This window comes from Zootoca vivipara, chromosome 17, assembly GCF_963506605.1.
Source record: "Zootoca vivipara chromosome 17, rZooViv1.1, whole genome shotgun sequence".
NCBI classification, from domain to species: Eukaryota; Metazoa; Chordata; class Lepidosauria; order Squamata; family Lacertidae; genus Zootoca; species Zootoca vivipara.
Genome location: NC_083292.1, coordinates 4,987,514 through 5,002,325, shown reverse-complemented (window position 1 = coordinate 5,002,325; position 14,812 = coordinate 4,987,514). Strand labels below are relative to the sequence as shown.

Genomic DNA, 14,812 nt, shown 5'->3' with positions numbered 1-14,812 from the left:
TGGTCCAAAACATTGGGGGGGGGGGGTAACCAGGCTGCCTTAGCAGCTTCCAAGATGGGCTCTGAAAAAAAGCAGTACTCAGCACTTGGCCTCATGAGAGACAACCTTAGGGATTGCTTCAGGATCCAATACCAGGAACTTTAAAAGAGAGTTTTTAATCAAAGTTTGCTTTATTCCAGAATAGTTCATCTCCTTTTTGTTCTCTTCTGAGAATCCATCTTCTTCCTAGAATGGATCAACCTCATGGCTATATCCCAGCAAAGGCCAGATGGGCTTTGGATTAAATTAAATATAAATAGTCAGGTTACCAGCTGGAGAGCGCAAGCACTCGCAAGTCTGTCGAGGAAGACTTCACAGTATAACACGGGTGGAATTTCCTCCATGGTTCCCTTATTGCAGGGCCACTGGTGAAGCAGGAGGACCTGTCTGGAACATGAGTCTAATCACAGCAGAGGAAAACATGAAACCAGACCTCAAGTTCTAGCATCCAGCATGCACGACTTTCTGTCTTCAAAATTTCTTCATTTTGTTCTTCTGAAATTTAGTGTGCACAACTTTCAGGGTGGTGAGGAAGTTTCCAAGGAAGAGCACCAGAAATGTGAGTGCAAGCACAAAAACCTAGATGGGACCAGGAGAAAAATATAAAAAAATCAAACTCAAATCTATGCACTTTGCAGACGTTATATGACAGGGTCCCCAAACTACGGCCCGGGGCCGGATGCGGCCCAATTGGCCTGCCAATCTGGCCCGCGATGACCCCCGCCGCCCGCCGCACTTATGGCGCGCAGCGCGGCAGCGCTCTTCCGGGTCGGGAAAAAAGCGCCGAAAATCCTTTGTGCGCATGCGTATGGGCCTCTCCCGAACCGGAAGAGGTCATTTCTGGTAAACTTCCGGGGCGAGGGAGGCCCATACGCATGCGCACAACGGATTTTCGGCGCTTTTTCTACCCTGGAAGCGCGCCGCCGCGCCAGTAAGCGCCCGTGCACATGCGCACGGGCGCACATTCCCCCGCCCGCCGGCCCGCACAGGCGCGCGCTCGACCGTCCTCCGGCCCGCCGCGCGATCGGCGCTGTGGGAACCGGCCCAAACGCCGGTAAGTCTGGGGACCCCTGTTATATGAGGACATTTTTTTAACTAGAGACAAAAGCAGCTCACTGGAAAAGCTTTAAGGCTGTCTCAATAAGGATATGATTAAATAGAGGTTATGGACTAAAACTCCCATCATCCCTGACCACTGGGCCATGCTAGCTGGGTATGATGGGAGTTGTAGTCCAAAATACCCGGAGGGCACCAGGTTGGCTACCCCTTAAGTAAAGGTAAAGGGGCCCCTGACCATCAGGTCCAGTCGTATCCGACTCTGGGGTTGCGGCGCTCATCTCGCTCTATAGGCCGAGGGAGCCGGCGTTTGTCCGCAGACAGCTTCCGGGTCATGTGGCCAGCATGACAAAGCTGCTTCTGGCGAACCAGAGCAGCGCACGGTAACGCCGTTTACCTTCCCGCCGGAGCGGTCCCTATTTATCTACTTGCACTTTGACGTGCTTTCGAACTGCTAGGTTGGCAGGAGCTGGGACCGAGCAACGGGAGCTCACCCCATTGCAGGGATTCGAACCGCCGACCTTCTGATCAGCAAGCCCTAGACTCTGTGGTTTAACCCACAGCGCCACCTGGGTCCCTTAAATAGGTTAACCCTATTAAGAGTTAGCTGCCAGCTAAAGCAATTAAATGTATTGAGAATCAGCCATTGTTTGTTCATTACTAGAATGGCACATACAGCTTCCTTTCTCTACTGTAAGATTACTTGTAGGAGTACATTAGAACTTAAGAAGAACCTGCTGGATCAGGCCAATGGCCCATCTAGTCCAGTATCCTGATCTCTCAGTGGCCAACCAGATTCCTGTGAGATACCCTCATGCAAGACTCGAGCACCAGAGCACCCCCCTGCCACCGTGGCTTCCAGCGACTAGCATTCAGAATAGGCAATTCCTGCCTCCACCTGCGAAGGCAGAGCAGAGCCATGGTGGCCGTTGGCTTTGCAACTTTCACAGTAACACAAGATATCCATGGGTAATAAAATGTAGATAGCTATTTTCTCATCTCCATCTGCTACCTTTTCCCAGCTGATACAATGGGATTCAGTCAATGCCCCCCTCCCCATTTGCTGAGGTTTTGATTGGTACTTGAGGGGGGTGGGGAGAAACCACTTACTTGCCATTCTTTACATTTCTTATGTCTTGACAGTTCAAAAAGTGTGATAGCATTGTAGAGCTGCCAAAACTTAAGGAAAGGGAGGGGAAAGAAGAAAGGAAGACTTGAGAAAGAAGCTGCTAATCTTGCAGAAAGCTAAGCAGTTATTCTTAGTGAAGATCCAGAAGCACTAATTTTAGACATCGTAGATGCCTAAATTGGCATCTGCTTAAAATGAGCACTAGAGGACATCTAGTGCAAACAAAGGGCCTGAGGATCATGTTCACATTAGTTTCCTCTTACACTGGTCAGAATGAAGAACAGCGGAGAGCTTTGTGGCAGAGCAATAGCTTTGCTTAGACAAGGTTCTGGACTCAATATGTGGCAGATCCACTTAGAACAGCCTTTGACAAACGGGTGCCCTCCAGAGGTTTCTGGCTGGGGCTGGTAGGAGGTGGTGGAAGTGCAAAATATCTGGAGGTTGGCAAAGGCTGAGAGAGAAGGATCAGCTGATGGGAAAGGCCTTCTGTACATGAGACTCTGGTGTGACTGTCAATCAGAGTAGATGGATGTCTGATTGGATAGGCCCAGTGCAAGGGGGAGGTACCGGTACTTGCAGCGGAGGACAGCCAACAACCACTTCGCGTGGGGTTCTGTTCCTGAGCCCCGTGGGTGTTGGCAGAGTGCGAATAAGCACACACACCCCGCCCCTGTTACGTCCTTTTAGTGTCGTGTTTTGGGGTCGCTGCCTGTACTTATGTTTTATGCTATTTTTATTTTATAAAATTTATATACTGCTTGATTGTAAAAAAAAACTTAACCCATTACAAAAATAATTTTAAAAAATGAAATTATCAATAAAAACTATTTAAAACAACTATTTTAAACATTAGAAATGAAATGAAATCAATGATGAGCTAAAAGCCAGATAAAAACACCTGTCAACACACCACGTATCTGGGTAGGCTTACCTAAATGAAAATGAGTGCAGTGAAAGTGCTTGCCTGGTGTAAATAGGCAGGGAGTCCCAAACTGTGGCTTTGGCTACAGTTTTTAAAAAACAAATGCAGAACAGGTATTGCATAAGCAGTTGTAGCGGTGCCATTTCAGCAGATCGAAGTGGTCAAGTGGGCATATGGGGAATGCAGCTTCATAGAATGAATGAAGCTGAACAGACAACCTTGCCTACACGTGTTACAACGAACAGCAAATTACCACTCTCTTTGGCTTCTCCTTATTTTCTGACAATGCATTGGTGAACAAAGCTCTGGCGTCCAACTTACATGCCCAAAGAACAAGAAGGGGAGCAGAAAGGTCAGCCCTCGCCACATCCAAGACTGAAATCCCTCTGGGAAGAAGAAAAAAGCACAGTCAAGTTACGCAGCGGAGACATTATACACCAATGTCTCAACAGATGAAACTGATCTGTAAAAATGTTACCGGAGGCATTGCACATATTTCTGTAAACCAAGAAAATCCATAATAATAATAATAATAATAATAATAATAATAATAATAATAATAATAATAAATGGTGCTTAAATAAGCTGTCACCACCCAGGTCTTTGGACTACAACATGGCTGTGATGCAGCCCGGGGGCCGAGTTGTAGTCCAAACCATCGGGGGGGGGGTTGGTTGGTTGGTGAAGGCCAATTTTAATATAAAGTTTCTTAAGTACTTTGAAGAGGTAGCCTGACCTAAGAAAGCTGAAATTGCTGCTTCCATTCATGAAAACGAAAGGCTAGCATGACTTTGGAATTGCAAACACATAGTACAGATTTTTCAGAAGACCGATTATTTAAGGGGGAATCATGTATCTCCCTCTTAGATCTTTTCTGCAAAGAGAGAAATAAATCCACTTTGAAAACATTATTTCCAAGTTTAAAGCCTTTTTGCTTATTTCCTCAGTGAAAGTGAATCCAAAATTGCTATCAAGGCATAAAGGACAACATTGGGTTCATCCTCATGCCGAGCCATTCAAAAAGGCATCCTCTGTGATCCATCAGCAATTGCAGTTAATTTCTCCGGTGCTGGCAGGTGTGGGGACAGGCTAACAGGTGCTAGCAACACACTGCACCTTCAAATAAACTGATGTGAAGAACAAGAGACACGACTCACCCACTGTGAGATCTAAGTGGTTTCTTTCCCCTAATGCACGGAGTCTGTAAAGGCAGCCACTTTGATAGTAGTATTGTAGAAACTGGACGCAACCTGGAAAAAATAAAAGGAGTCGCTTTACTTGGCAGGGTTGCAGGTGACATCCTCAGGAACACAGGGAGCTGCCTTATACCATCCCACATCCTTGTTCCATCCAGCTCAATACTGCCTTCTCTGACTGGCAGCAGCTCCCCAGGATTTCGGACAGGGGTCTCTCCCAGATCTAGCTGGAGATGCCAGGGGTTGAACCTGGGACTGTCTGCATGCAGAGCAGATGCTCGACCCCTGAGCTATGGCCCATCCCCTTTTAAATGCTCTCCTCCTGCATGTTCCGAATTTGCCACTCTACAATTTGCATACCCCCTAAGAAAACCACATTGCTCCAGCCATCCTTTGTTCAGGAATGTCTTTTGAGTTACCGTAACCACCTTCTTTAAAGGTAAAAGACCCCTGACAGTTAAGTCCAGTCGCAAACAACTCTGCGGTTGCAGCGCTCATCTCGCTTTACTGGCCGAGGGAGCTGGCGTTTGTACGCAGACAGTTTTTCCAGGTCATGTGGCCAGCATGACTAAGCCGCTTCTGGCGAACCAGAGCAGCTCACACGGAAACACTGTTTACCTTCCCGCCAGAGCGGTACCTATTTATCTACTTGCACTTTGACGTGCTTTTGAATTGCTAGGTTGGCAGGAGCAGGGACCAAGCCATGGAAGCTCACCCCATTGCAGGGATTTGAACTGCCGACCTTCCAATCGGCAAGCAGTGCTTTAGATCACAGTGCCACCCGTGTCCCTAATCACCTTCTTTACTTTGCATTTAATTTGAGCTTGTCCTAAAGGCTGTATCCGAGCCATCCGCTGGCTTACAATGCCAATAAAATTCCTAAAATGTAACTTCTCTTTCCTGGGAGACTTTGTCAGTGCTTACTTGCGGGAACTAGCCTAAGGCGGCCAGTTTGTGACCCTTCCCGGTTACAGAAAAAAAGCACACTGCTCTCCCTGCACTCAAATCTGCTGCACAGCCTGCAGTATTCAAAGCATTACTCCAGATAGGATGGAGACAAGAAAACGCTGTGTTTTAATACAGATATTGAAAGCATACTTACTCTGAAAAATTGAAAATGCTAAAAACTGATTGCGGAACATTTGGTACATGAGACCATCTGGCCTGTGTGAGTAGGGAGGGGAAGAAGACAAAAGAAAACAGAAGTGATGTTTTCAACAAACACACACACACACACACAGTGCCCTTCTGTACCCCAATACAGGAAATTAAACAAACACATCCAAGCTAGCCTAATGCAGGATGGAATTTCCTTAATTCCTTTCCACAAATGAATAGCAGAGTCTACCCTGAACTGGGCTGCAGGTGTCAGAGGTAGCCTCTGAATGCACCCCAAAAAGTTTAGGGGGCCAGAATACATGGAAAGTTAGCAGAAGGTGGCAAACCCACCCCAGCATCCTGGCTCATTAACACACTCATTACAGAGAGTTACTTCAAATGGGAGGATCAGACATGATCCCTCCTCCCTGCAACCTCTGAAGTGCAATGGTCCAGGAAAGGCTGGACTGCATGACATTCGGAAGTCTAAATGCATGTTTTTAATACGGGGACTCATTTATCCTGCAACCCTATTATATATTGTGTATCTAACTATATTCAAACTATACCACTCTGCTGATTTCAAACATTTAAGCATTGGAGAAATGGAGAAACTTACCACGTTAACATCACACCAGATAGAAATGTAGAAACATAATGATGAGATACCCACCAGCCCTTAATCCTGGGAAGAAAAAGAACACCTTTAATGTGTGCACTTTCACCCATTAAACCGAGGCAAACTCAGAAGGGAGTGGCTGTCACAGCTTCCCATTGATGCCCATTTGGGACACAGGCTAGCAAACAAATGTGTTGCCTATGCACCTATAAGCCCTCTTGAGGTGTACTAGCTTAGCATCAACTTCACCCACAATGGGGAAGTGTGGGAATGAGAGCTAGCACCACACCCCCGTTCCCCATTCTGACCGCCTTCCAGGAACTGGAGACTCTCCTGCAGCCATGGAAGTTCCCTGCACAGTGTGGAACCCTGGAAAGGCAAGTTTCTAAATCCCGCAGGAAGCCCCTATGGGCACAGAAGTCTCCCTGTGTCAGACAGTCGCCCTCCAACTTGCGGAGGAAAATGGAAACAGAAGCCAGAGGGGTTTGCCCAGCCCAGCCAGGGCGCTTAATCCCAGTCCCCTCCCCTCACATGTTAAGTTTTAGTACGAAGCTGGAATGCCTGAGGCCAAAGTCAGGGGTAATGCACAACATTTTATGGACACCTAAATCTAATGCATAACGTATACAAAATAATCTGTTCCCTGACATTTTTCATGCTGTTTGGTATAGTTTTATTCATGACCCAGTTTGGAGTCTATATGCAGTTAACTCATCCTCTCTGTTCTTTCCTTTTTCTGATGTACTTCATCTCGGAAAATAAACATGGGAAGTTTGTAACTAGTGGACATAATTAAGGGCGCACATGTGTAATTAAGCTATCGATTCAGACTGTCTACCCTACCATTTTGTACTGATAAATGGGGCAGCAACTGTGCACCCCTCATCAGAGCAGTTTCACAGAGCTGCCCCCCCCCCGGCTGGCACATGTCCGCCGGTGGCAGGTGGGGGCTCCATAAAACTGCTTGGCTGAGGCGAGGACAGTGGCGTACTCCTCAACTGGGCAGTTTAAAGAAGCAGAGGGAGGAACAAGCTGTATCAGTGCCTGTTTCTCCCTCTTCTGGTATGAGCAACAGAGAGAGATGGTGGTTTCACCCAGCGGTATATCGCTGGCGAAGCTGCCGCCATTCCTGAGCGCCTCTGCCTCCAGCAACGGCTGAAGCTTGATTCTCCTTTGGCGCGCTGGGCGCTTGTAGCAGAGGGGCTCAGGAGGCGGCAGTTTCACCTGCAATATACCCCTGAGTGAAGCTGTCATCGCGGTCTGCCCTTCATACCAGTCCCAGGCAATTTATAGATATATCCCCACAGCCTACCTTGAGCCATTGCAGATGAGGATGCTCTCCCTTATCGTCAGTGTGCAGTAATACCAAACTAAGAGGAAGTTGAACACTTCATCCGTCACCCTGCAAAAATAATAATAAAACGGTGTTTCCAACTTCATTTATCAAGCACACACACACTTCAAAATTCATTGCCCAAGGCGAAAGTAAAGAGTCATTTTAGGTAACAAACACTGAGGTTCTGAACTTGTAAATAATCATCTGCTTTCTAAGCTTATGTGGAGAGAGACCAACAAAGGAGGACACAAACTCTTGTCAACTCCAATTTTCAGTCTACAAGAAGCCCAGACTAAGGCATTGTGGTTAATTTGAAAAGCTTTATAGAGAAACTGGTTTTGTCGTGGCCCCTGCACTATATATTTAAAGCAGTATCATACCACTTTAAGCAGTTACGGCTTCCGTCCAAGAATCCTGGGAACTGTAGTTTGCTAAGGGTGTTGAGAGTTGTCATGAGACCCCTGTTCTCCTCACAGAGCTGCAATTCCCAGTGTTCCCCAGGAAGAGAGCTGGTCTGTTAAACCACTCTGAGAACTGAAGCTCTGCAAAGGGAATGGGGGTCTCCTAACAACTCTCAACCTAAGCAAACTACAACTCCCAGGATTCCCGGGCAAAGCCATGTCTGTTTAAAGTGCAGGGTGCTGCTTTAAATTTACACAGCAGAAAGGGCCCAATTTCACAAACAAAGGGAATCCCCACTGTAAACAATACCCAAGCAAAGAGACGTCACAATGCTGTTTTCCAATATGGCTGGACCAAATCTGCTCTCTAAAATTATCCCACAGTCTTCCCAGGAGCGTGAGGCACACTTTTGGTACACCAAAAGTTTGAAGGAAGAGGGCAAAGCAGAGCCACGTAGTTTAAGGGACTCCACTTAGGAACTCGCTGACACAAATCTCCCACGTAGGCAGACAAGTTTGCAAATGCAGCGCTAATTCCATCGGAGGGAAAGGCCTTTGTGCCAGAGGAGATGCACATGATCCAATTTGCAGAGGCGCCTCAGGAGGACTAATTCAGCGAAAGGATTCCATTAGATCTCGATAAATCCAATCAACTGGAAAAGTCATAGTGGTGGCGGTGAGCCTCAAAGTCAGCGGAAAGCATCACAACAATGGCCAAGTTTGTACGGCGAGACAGGCAACTACAAACTTTTGACAACCTCACTGTGGGGCTGTGAATTTCAAATTGCTTTCTGGGAATATGGAGACCCTCAACATTTTGACAGGATTTCTGGTAGAACAGGTGGGCAAAGCAGCCTTTCAAGAAAAGGCATTTTGATACCACCAATCTTGTAGTGAAAGGAGGAAGGTGCTTGATAACACACCCATTTATCCACTTGGCTGCTCATTTTAAAGAACTCTTTTAGCCCACTCATTCCCCCTGAAAATTGAAAATAGAGGGAGAGTGACATTAAAACAGCACCTCCTGTGCACAAGAGGGAGTTATTTGTAGACTCAGGGGAACCCAAGGTAGGAACAGCTACAGAAATGCTTTAGAAGAAGAGGAAAAACAATTCTAAGGTAGAAACCACGAAGACAACCCAATGAGAGCCAAGCATGGCCAGCAGCCGCAACATGCTGAACGACAAGGGGAGGGGGCAAACAGTGGGAAACCAGACAGGATGGGAAAGGGAGAGTCCTGGAGGACACAGCAGGCTGACTGGGCAATCCTAGGCATGTCTGCTCAGAACTTAAGTCTCATCAAGTTCAATGGGACTTACACTCAGATTAAAAGGGTGCAGAACTGTAGCCTTACAAGCTCTCCACAGAAATACTCCACACTGCAACGTTCTGTTGCAGGTCTCAGTGCAACGTTTCACTGGTATTTATCTACTCTTGCTGGAAACTAGTTCTCTAAGCTCCCAGGCAAACACCTTTCCCTGATCCTTTTAACTGGAGAGGATGTCGGGGATTGAACCTGTGACCTTCCACAGGCTCTACCACGGAGCTATGGCCGTTCCCCTTACAAGCAGTGGGCAGCTCCTAGATCTCACAAGCCCGACCAGTGTCACATACGAACCCAGTGTGCACCTACAACATCTGCAACGTATTATAGGGGAAATGTCTCTCCAGTGACAGAGAACTTTTGTGTATGGAGTCAGGGAGAAAATCTGCACTAAGACTGGATTAACTTGCAGAAGCCAGCAGTCAACAAATGATGCTTTTTGTTTACATTAAGTGGAGTCGAGATTTGCTTGCAAGCAGAGCCACTTCAAATCCACTCCATGGTAAAAACAGAAAATGTTGCTCAGCAAACAAAGACGAAGTCTTACCGGTAATGAAGAACGAATCGGCAAGCTACTGCTCCAAGCAGTAAGATTATTGTCAAGTACAGTTTGAATTTTTCATATTCGTCTTTGTAGGCAAACCTGGAACAAAAGGATTAAATCAGGGAAGAATAATAGTAATAATTTTTATTATTTATACCTAACCTATCTGGCCTGCTTGCCCCAGCCGTTCTGGGTGGCTTCCAACACATATAAAAACATAGTAAAACATCAAACATAAAAAACTTCCTAATACAGGACTGACTTCAGACGTCTTCTAAAAGATGTATAGTTACTTATGACATCTGAAGGCATTTCACAGGGCGGGCGGGTGCCACTGCCAAGAAGGCCCTCTGCCTGGTTCCCTGTAACTTCACTTCTCACAGCAAGGATCCGGGTTGAACAATGGGGGTGGAGACACTCCTTCCTGTATACTGGACCAAGGCCGTTGATCTGGTTCACACATAATGCTAAACCGTGGATTATGAAGTGGTGTTTTCTTAAAGCATGGCTTAACATTATATTCAAACTCCACCCAGCAATTTAACTATAGTTGCTAACAAACCACAGTTTAGAGCTATAGTTTGTTGTTGGCTTACAAATCTTGGTTTGCTTTAAATAGGGCTGAGCACCGCATGAGAACTCTTCTCCCCTTCTTAACCATGGTTTATTTGCCTACCTGACACCAGATTCTCCCCAGTTTACAAACACAGGAGGTAACAGCAGCTGAGGGGAAACCAAAGTTTGGAGAAACAAACCATGGCTTGTTTGATCAACTATGGGACAACTTGTTGCTTTGCCAAACTAGGGCTTAAACCAGGCATCCCCAAACTTTGGCCCTCCAGATGTTTTGGACTACAATCCCTATCATCCCTGACCACTGGTCCTGTTAGCTAGGGATCATGGGAGTTGTAGGCCAAAACATCTGGAGGGCTGCAGTTTGGGGATGCCTGGCTTAAACAAACCAAACTAGGGCTTGAATCTGGGGAGGGGGACACATTTGCTGTCACTAGACAGGGACTAGATGTGTGTGCTGGATTTTGGCTGCAAAGGAAGAATCAAGAGCATGCTCCTGGTTCTTCCTTTGAAGCTGCAACTTAAAATTTTCCACAAGCAACACCACACAACATCAGATACAGGAAAGATGGGGGTGGCTTGCCACCAAATGGATGATTGGCCTAGTCAGGCCTCCAGGCCAGAGCCCCCCGACCAGGTGGAGCAAAGCAGTTATGTGCTTCTATCTGGGAGCCCAAACGAATTCACAGGGTCTTGCTGAGCCATAGGGTGACATCCTTTCTGTTATGCACTTGTGATGCCCCTGATGGCATTGGGCCAGTTATGTGTTCAGTACTCTCTGCGCCTGCAAAGGCTTTGGGGCTGATTCGCTGCTTAGTTTCCAATCAGCGCATGTCCTGTAGCTTCCTGTTGAAATTCTGTAACTTTTTACACCACAAATGTTCTGAGGATTTTGTTGTTGTTGCGCTATAGCACAAGAGCCCCCCACCCCAGCAAGACAGCAATAATGGAGGAGCATTGGGGAAAGATTGCAGGATGATAAGTGGATGGCCCAGTATAAATGCATCACTCAAACACTATCACTGTGTGGTGTGACATGTGGCAGAATAAACTGGCAAAACAGAACAAAACCCCAGTCTGGGGGGGGGCCATAATTTGACTCACTGTGTCATGCAAAGTAGCTCAGCGAGTGATAGAAGAAAAACAACTTACTTGGCCTGATTGCTTAGAAGGGTGACATTCACGTTCCCCAGCACGAGATTTAAGTACAAACTGCAAGGAAAGGGGCAAAACACATCAGGCCTTCGCAGGAGGAATTCTTTTTTCATTTGTTGATTGTTGTTTCTGCCCCAGATCACCCATTTCAGCTGCATTTGTAGCAAGGCATGAGCTGACCAAAAGACTCCACCGGAATCTTATCGCCAGATGTTCACATCACAGCTTCCTCTGCTTTTGCCAATTTGCCACAACGTGCAGAGGTCACAAATCCCTCTTCGTGAGGCCTTATCACATTGTAGTCAGCACAAGCTCAGCAGCAATCCTATACACTTACCTGGATGTAAGCCCCACTGAACTCAATGGGGCTTACTTCCAAGGAGACGTTTATAAATGCCACTGTCCATCGGTTAGCCTGACAGACTTAGCATTGCAATCTTGGTTCAAAATTCTGTCACTTCTGGGGGTCCTTTGTGTAAATAACAGGTAAGTAGCTCTTGACCTCAATTTAAACTGTTTTACTTCTGCTTCTGCTTGGGCTGATGTGCTGGCCTTATGATTTCATTGCTGTTGAATTTTGTTTTATCTTTCTTAGAGGTGGCTAACCTGTAGCCATTCAGATGTGGCTGGATTACAATTCGTGTTGCACAGATATCATGTTACGCAGTGACATTTGTTTTGTATGCTGTGAGTGGCCCTGTGGTCCTTTTGGCAAAAGGCAGTATATAAATTTAATAACTAAAACAAGCCAATCTCTGCAGTCCTGGCCCAGATTTAAATTCCTCGCCAGGAGCTGCTCAGGGTGGGGGAAAGTAAAGGCTCCCCCTCCTCTCTGTCACTGGACCTTTCTCCTCCTCCTCCCTGGGCTCTGCTAATAACAGATTCCCTAGATTGTTCTCCAGAGGGATCACTTCACCAAGATTAACGCTGGAAACTATGTGAGCGAGTGTGACATGAGGCCTGCCTTCAGCTTCTGAGCCAGGCATTCCCAGGCAAATGTTTCGCTCTGTGCCAAGAGGCCGGCAGGTCTGCCCTTGAGAATGTGCAGAGTGGATTCCAACAAGAGTCACATGCTTCCATCTCTTTAAGAAAAGCATGTCTCTTCGTGTCCCTAAGAGATCAGGCTTCACACAAGAGGGCATGTCGGTTTTACAGAAGCACCTACCCATTCTTCTTTGGCAAATAGGCTTCCATGTCGAAGAAAACATGTTGCCGCTCTTTGATCTGGCTACCAATTTGTTGTATGAGCTCCGCTTCTTCCAGGCTGCAGTCATGCTTGCATCTGCAAAGTTGCAGGGAGCGGAAGGGAGGCAGGGACAGAGAAGAGGAACACAAATGCAGATAGTTGAAAACAGATGACCCGGGAGCCAAATAGCTGAAAGACTGGCCCCTTCCCCTCTTGGGTGTGTGAGCAGCAGAGGGAGTCTCCCGCATACCTGCCAAGTTTCTCTCTGAAAAATAAGGGACCGGACCGAAAGTAGCATACCAGAAGTAGCGCGGCGGCCATTTTGGAACTGGGCGGAGCATGCTCAGAAGTGACTTTTGATGCTGCTATGCCCAGTTCCAAAATGGCCGCCGCACCAGAAGTCGCACTGCAGCCATTTTGGAACTGGGCAGAGCAGCATCAAAAGTAGCTTCTGAGCATGCTCCGCCCAGTTCCAAAATGGCCGCCGTGCCAGAATAAACCGGGGAAAAACAAAAAAAAATCTGTTTCTTCGGCTGGGGACAGCTGGGAAAACAGGGGTTTCCCGGGGCAAACGGGAGACTTTGCAGCTATGGTCTCCCGGTAGCCCCACTGCCCTCAGGGGGCTCAGGGGGAGGCACACACTGGATGGCATTCTCTGTGGCAGCCCCTAAGTTGTGGAGCACCCTCCACACAGCAGTACTTTACCCCCAGCAACCCTCATTATGCAGGTTTCGTAGGACTCTGAAGATGTGATCCTTTACCCTGGCCTTTCGTTTTTTTAAATGCATTTATATTCCACCTTTCCTCCAAGGAGTTCAAGGCAGCGTACACAGCTCTCCCCCACCTCAATCGAGCCCCACAACAACCCTGTGAGGTAGGTTAGGTTGAGGGTTGGTAACTGGGCCCAAGGTTACCCTTGGGGGCTTCATGTCCAAGCAGGAACTGGAATTTGGGTCTCCCAGGCCCTAATCCGGCACTCTAACCCAGCCTTTCTCAACCTTGGGTCCCCGGGTGTTGTGCGACTACAGCTCCCATCGTCCCTGAGCACTAGGCCCTGCTAGCTAGAGAGATGGTGGGAGTTGTAGTTCGACAACATCTGGGGGTGCAACATTGAAAAAGTGTGCTCTAAACATTACACCACACTGACCCTGGACATGGGGGATGAATATTTTTAGGGCCCAATCCTATTTTTGAGATTGTAATTGATTTTAAACTGTTTTTCATGTTGTACTAAAAATGGTTGCAACCTGGCCTGGGTCCTTTGGGGGGGAGAAGGGCAGCTAATAAAGTAAAACAGCAACAACAGCCCAGCGGTCGGTTGCCTGACATCACAGAAACACTGGCCGAGGGACAGGTGGATTCTTGCGTCCACCTGGCAAAGTCGATCCACCACCTTGGTCTGAGGCCAAGTGATCTTTCCCATCACCTGCTACCCGATCTTTCCACCTGGAACCTTCTACATGCCAAGCAGCTGCTCTGCCGCTCGGCTACGAGCGACTGCGGTTTGGCGACAAGAGACTAATCTCACGCCCTTCCAGCAATCTCATCCCATTTTGGTTAGAGGGGAGAGCAGTTAGAGGGGACAGCAGGCAGGTCAGGCATCTCCCAGTTCAGGCAGAGAATTGTACGGGTGACCAAATGCTGTGCTTTGCCATTACCTTTGGAAGCTATTCTGCAAGTCTTTCAGCCCCCGCTTCTGCTTCTGTATGGAGCTGCTGCAGGCAGCCTGCAAGTTGTTCAGTTCCTCTAGCTTCTGTTTGTAGACTTTGTGAGTTTCCTACAACAGATAAGCAAAAAGGGCGCATCAAGTGTCAGGAAATGAAACAGGGGACAATACGCAAACAGAACCCCCGCATGCACCCGAAAGTGCAGGTTATGTTGTTTCTTCCACGGAAAGGGGAAAGTTCCACATTAAATCGCCTGGAAAGGCCTCGGAGGATCATTGAGTGTTATCGTCTCCACACTGACATTATTCTCTCCAAGGTTTCAATCAGGGAGGAGACTGAACTTGTGACATTCTGCTTGCAAAGCAGTGCTTTACCTGTGAATGATGACCCTCCCAGGCATGCAACACAACACAGAGCCAACTATAGAGCTGACCACATGCGTACTTTGGTGGATCATGTCACTTAATGCATCTTATTTATTTAATATTAATCTGCCTTTTAGGACCAAGCACCCATAAGAAGCGTTAGGAATTAAAAGTGTTAAAGCAGTGTTAAAGACAAAGACAA

The 14,812-nt window shown here is 47.2% G+C and overlaps 1 protein-coding gene across 1 annotated transcript in view; it reads right to left on the bottom strand.

Annotated features, from left to right (window-relative positions):
- Nucleotides 1-151: 151 nt before the first annotated feature.
- TMEM120B (transmembrane protein 120B) overlaps nt 152-14,812 on the bottom strand; it is a 28,803-nt gene continuing 14,142 nt past the window's right edge. The window contains exons 2-12 of the mRNA XM_035097729.2: nt 14,237-14,355; nt 12,558-12,674; nt 11,390-11,449; nt 9,668-9,763; nt 7,372-7,461; nt 6,060-6,125; nt 5,445-5,506; nt 4,304-4,396; nt 3,468-3,532; nt 2,206-2,274; nt 152-618 (exon numbers count right to left, since the gene is read on the bottom strand). Coding sequence (XP_034953620.1) covers nt 511-618; nt 2,206-2,274; nt 3,468-3,532; nt 4,304-4,396; nt 5,445-5,506; nt 6,060-6,125; nt 7,372-7,461; nt 9,668-9,763; nt 11,390-11,449; nt 12,558-12,674; nt 14,237-14,355 — 945 coding nt within the window. The 3' untranslated portion in view covers nt 152-510. The remainder of the gene's footprint in view (nt 619-2,205; nt 2,275-3,467; nt 3,533-4,303; nt 4,397-5,444; nt 5,507-6,059; nt 6,126-7,371; nt 7,462-9,667; nt 9,764-11,389; nt 11,450-12,557; nt 12,675-14,236; nt 14,356-14,812) is intronic.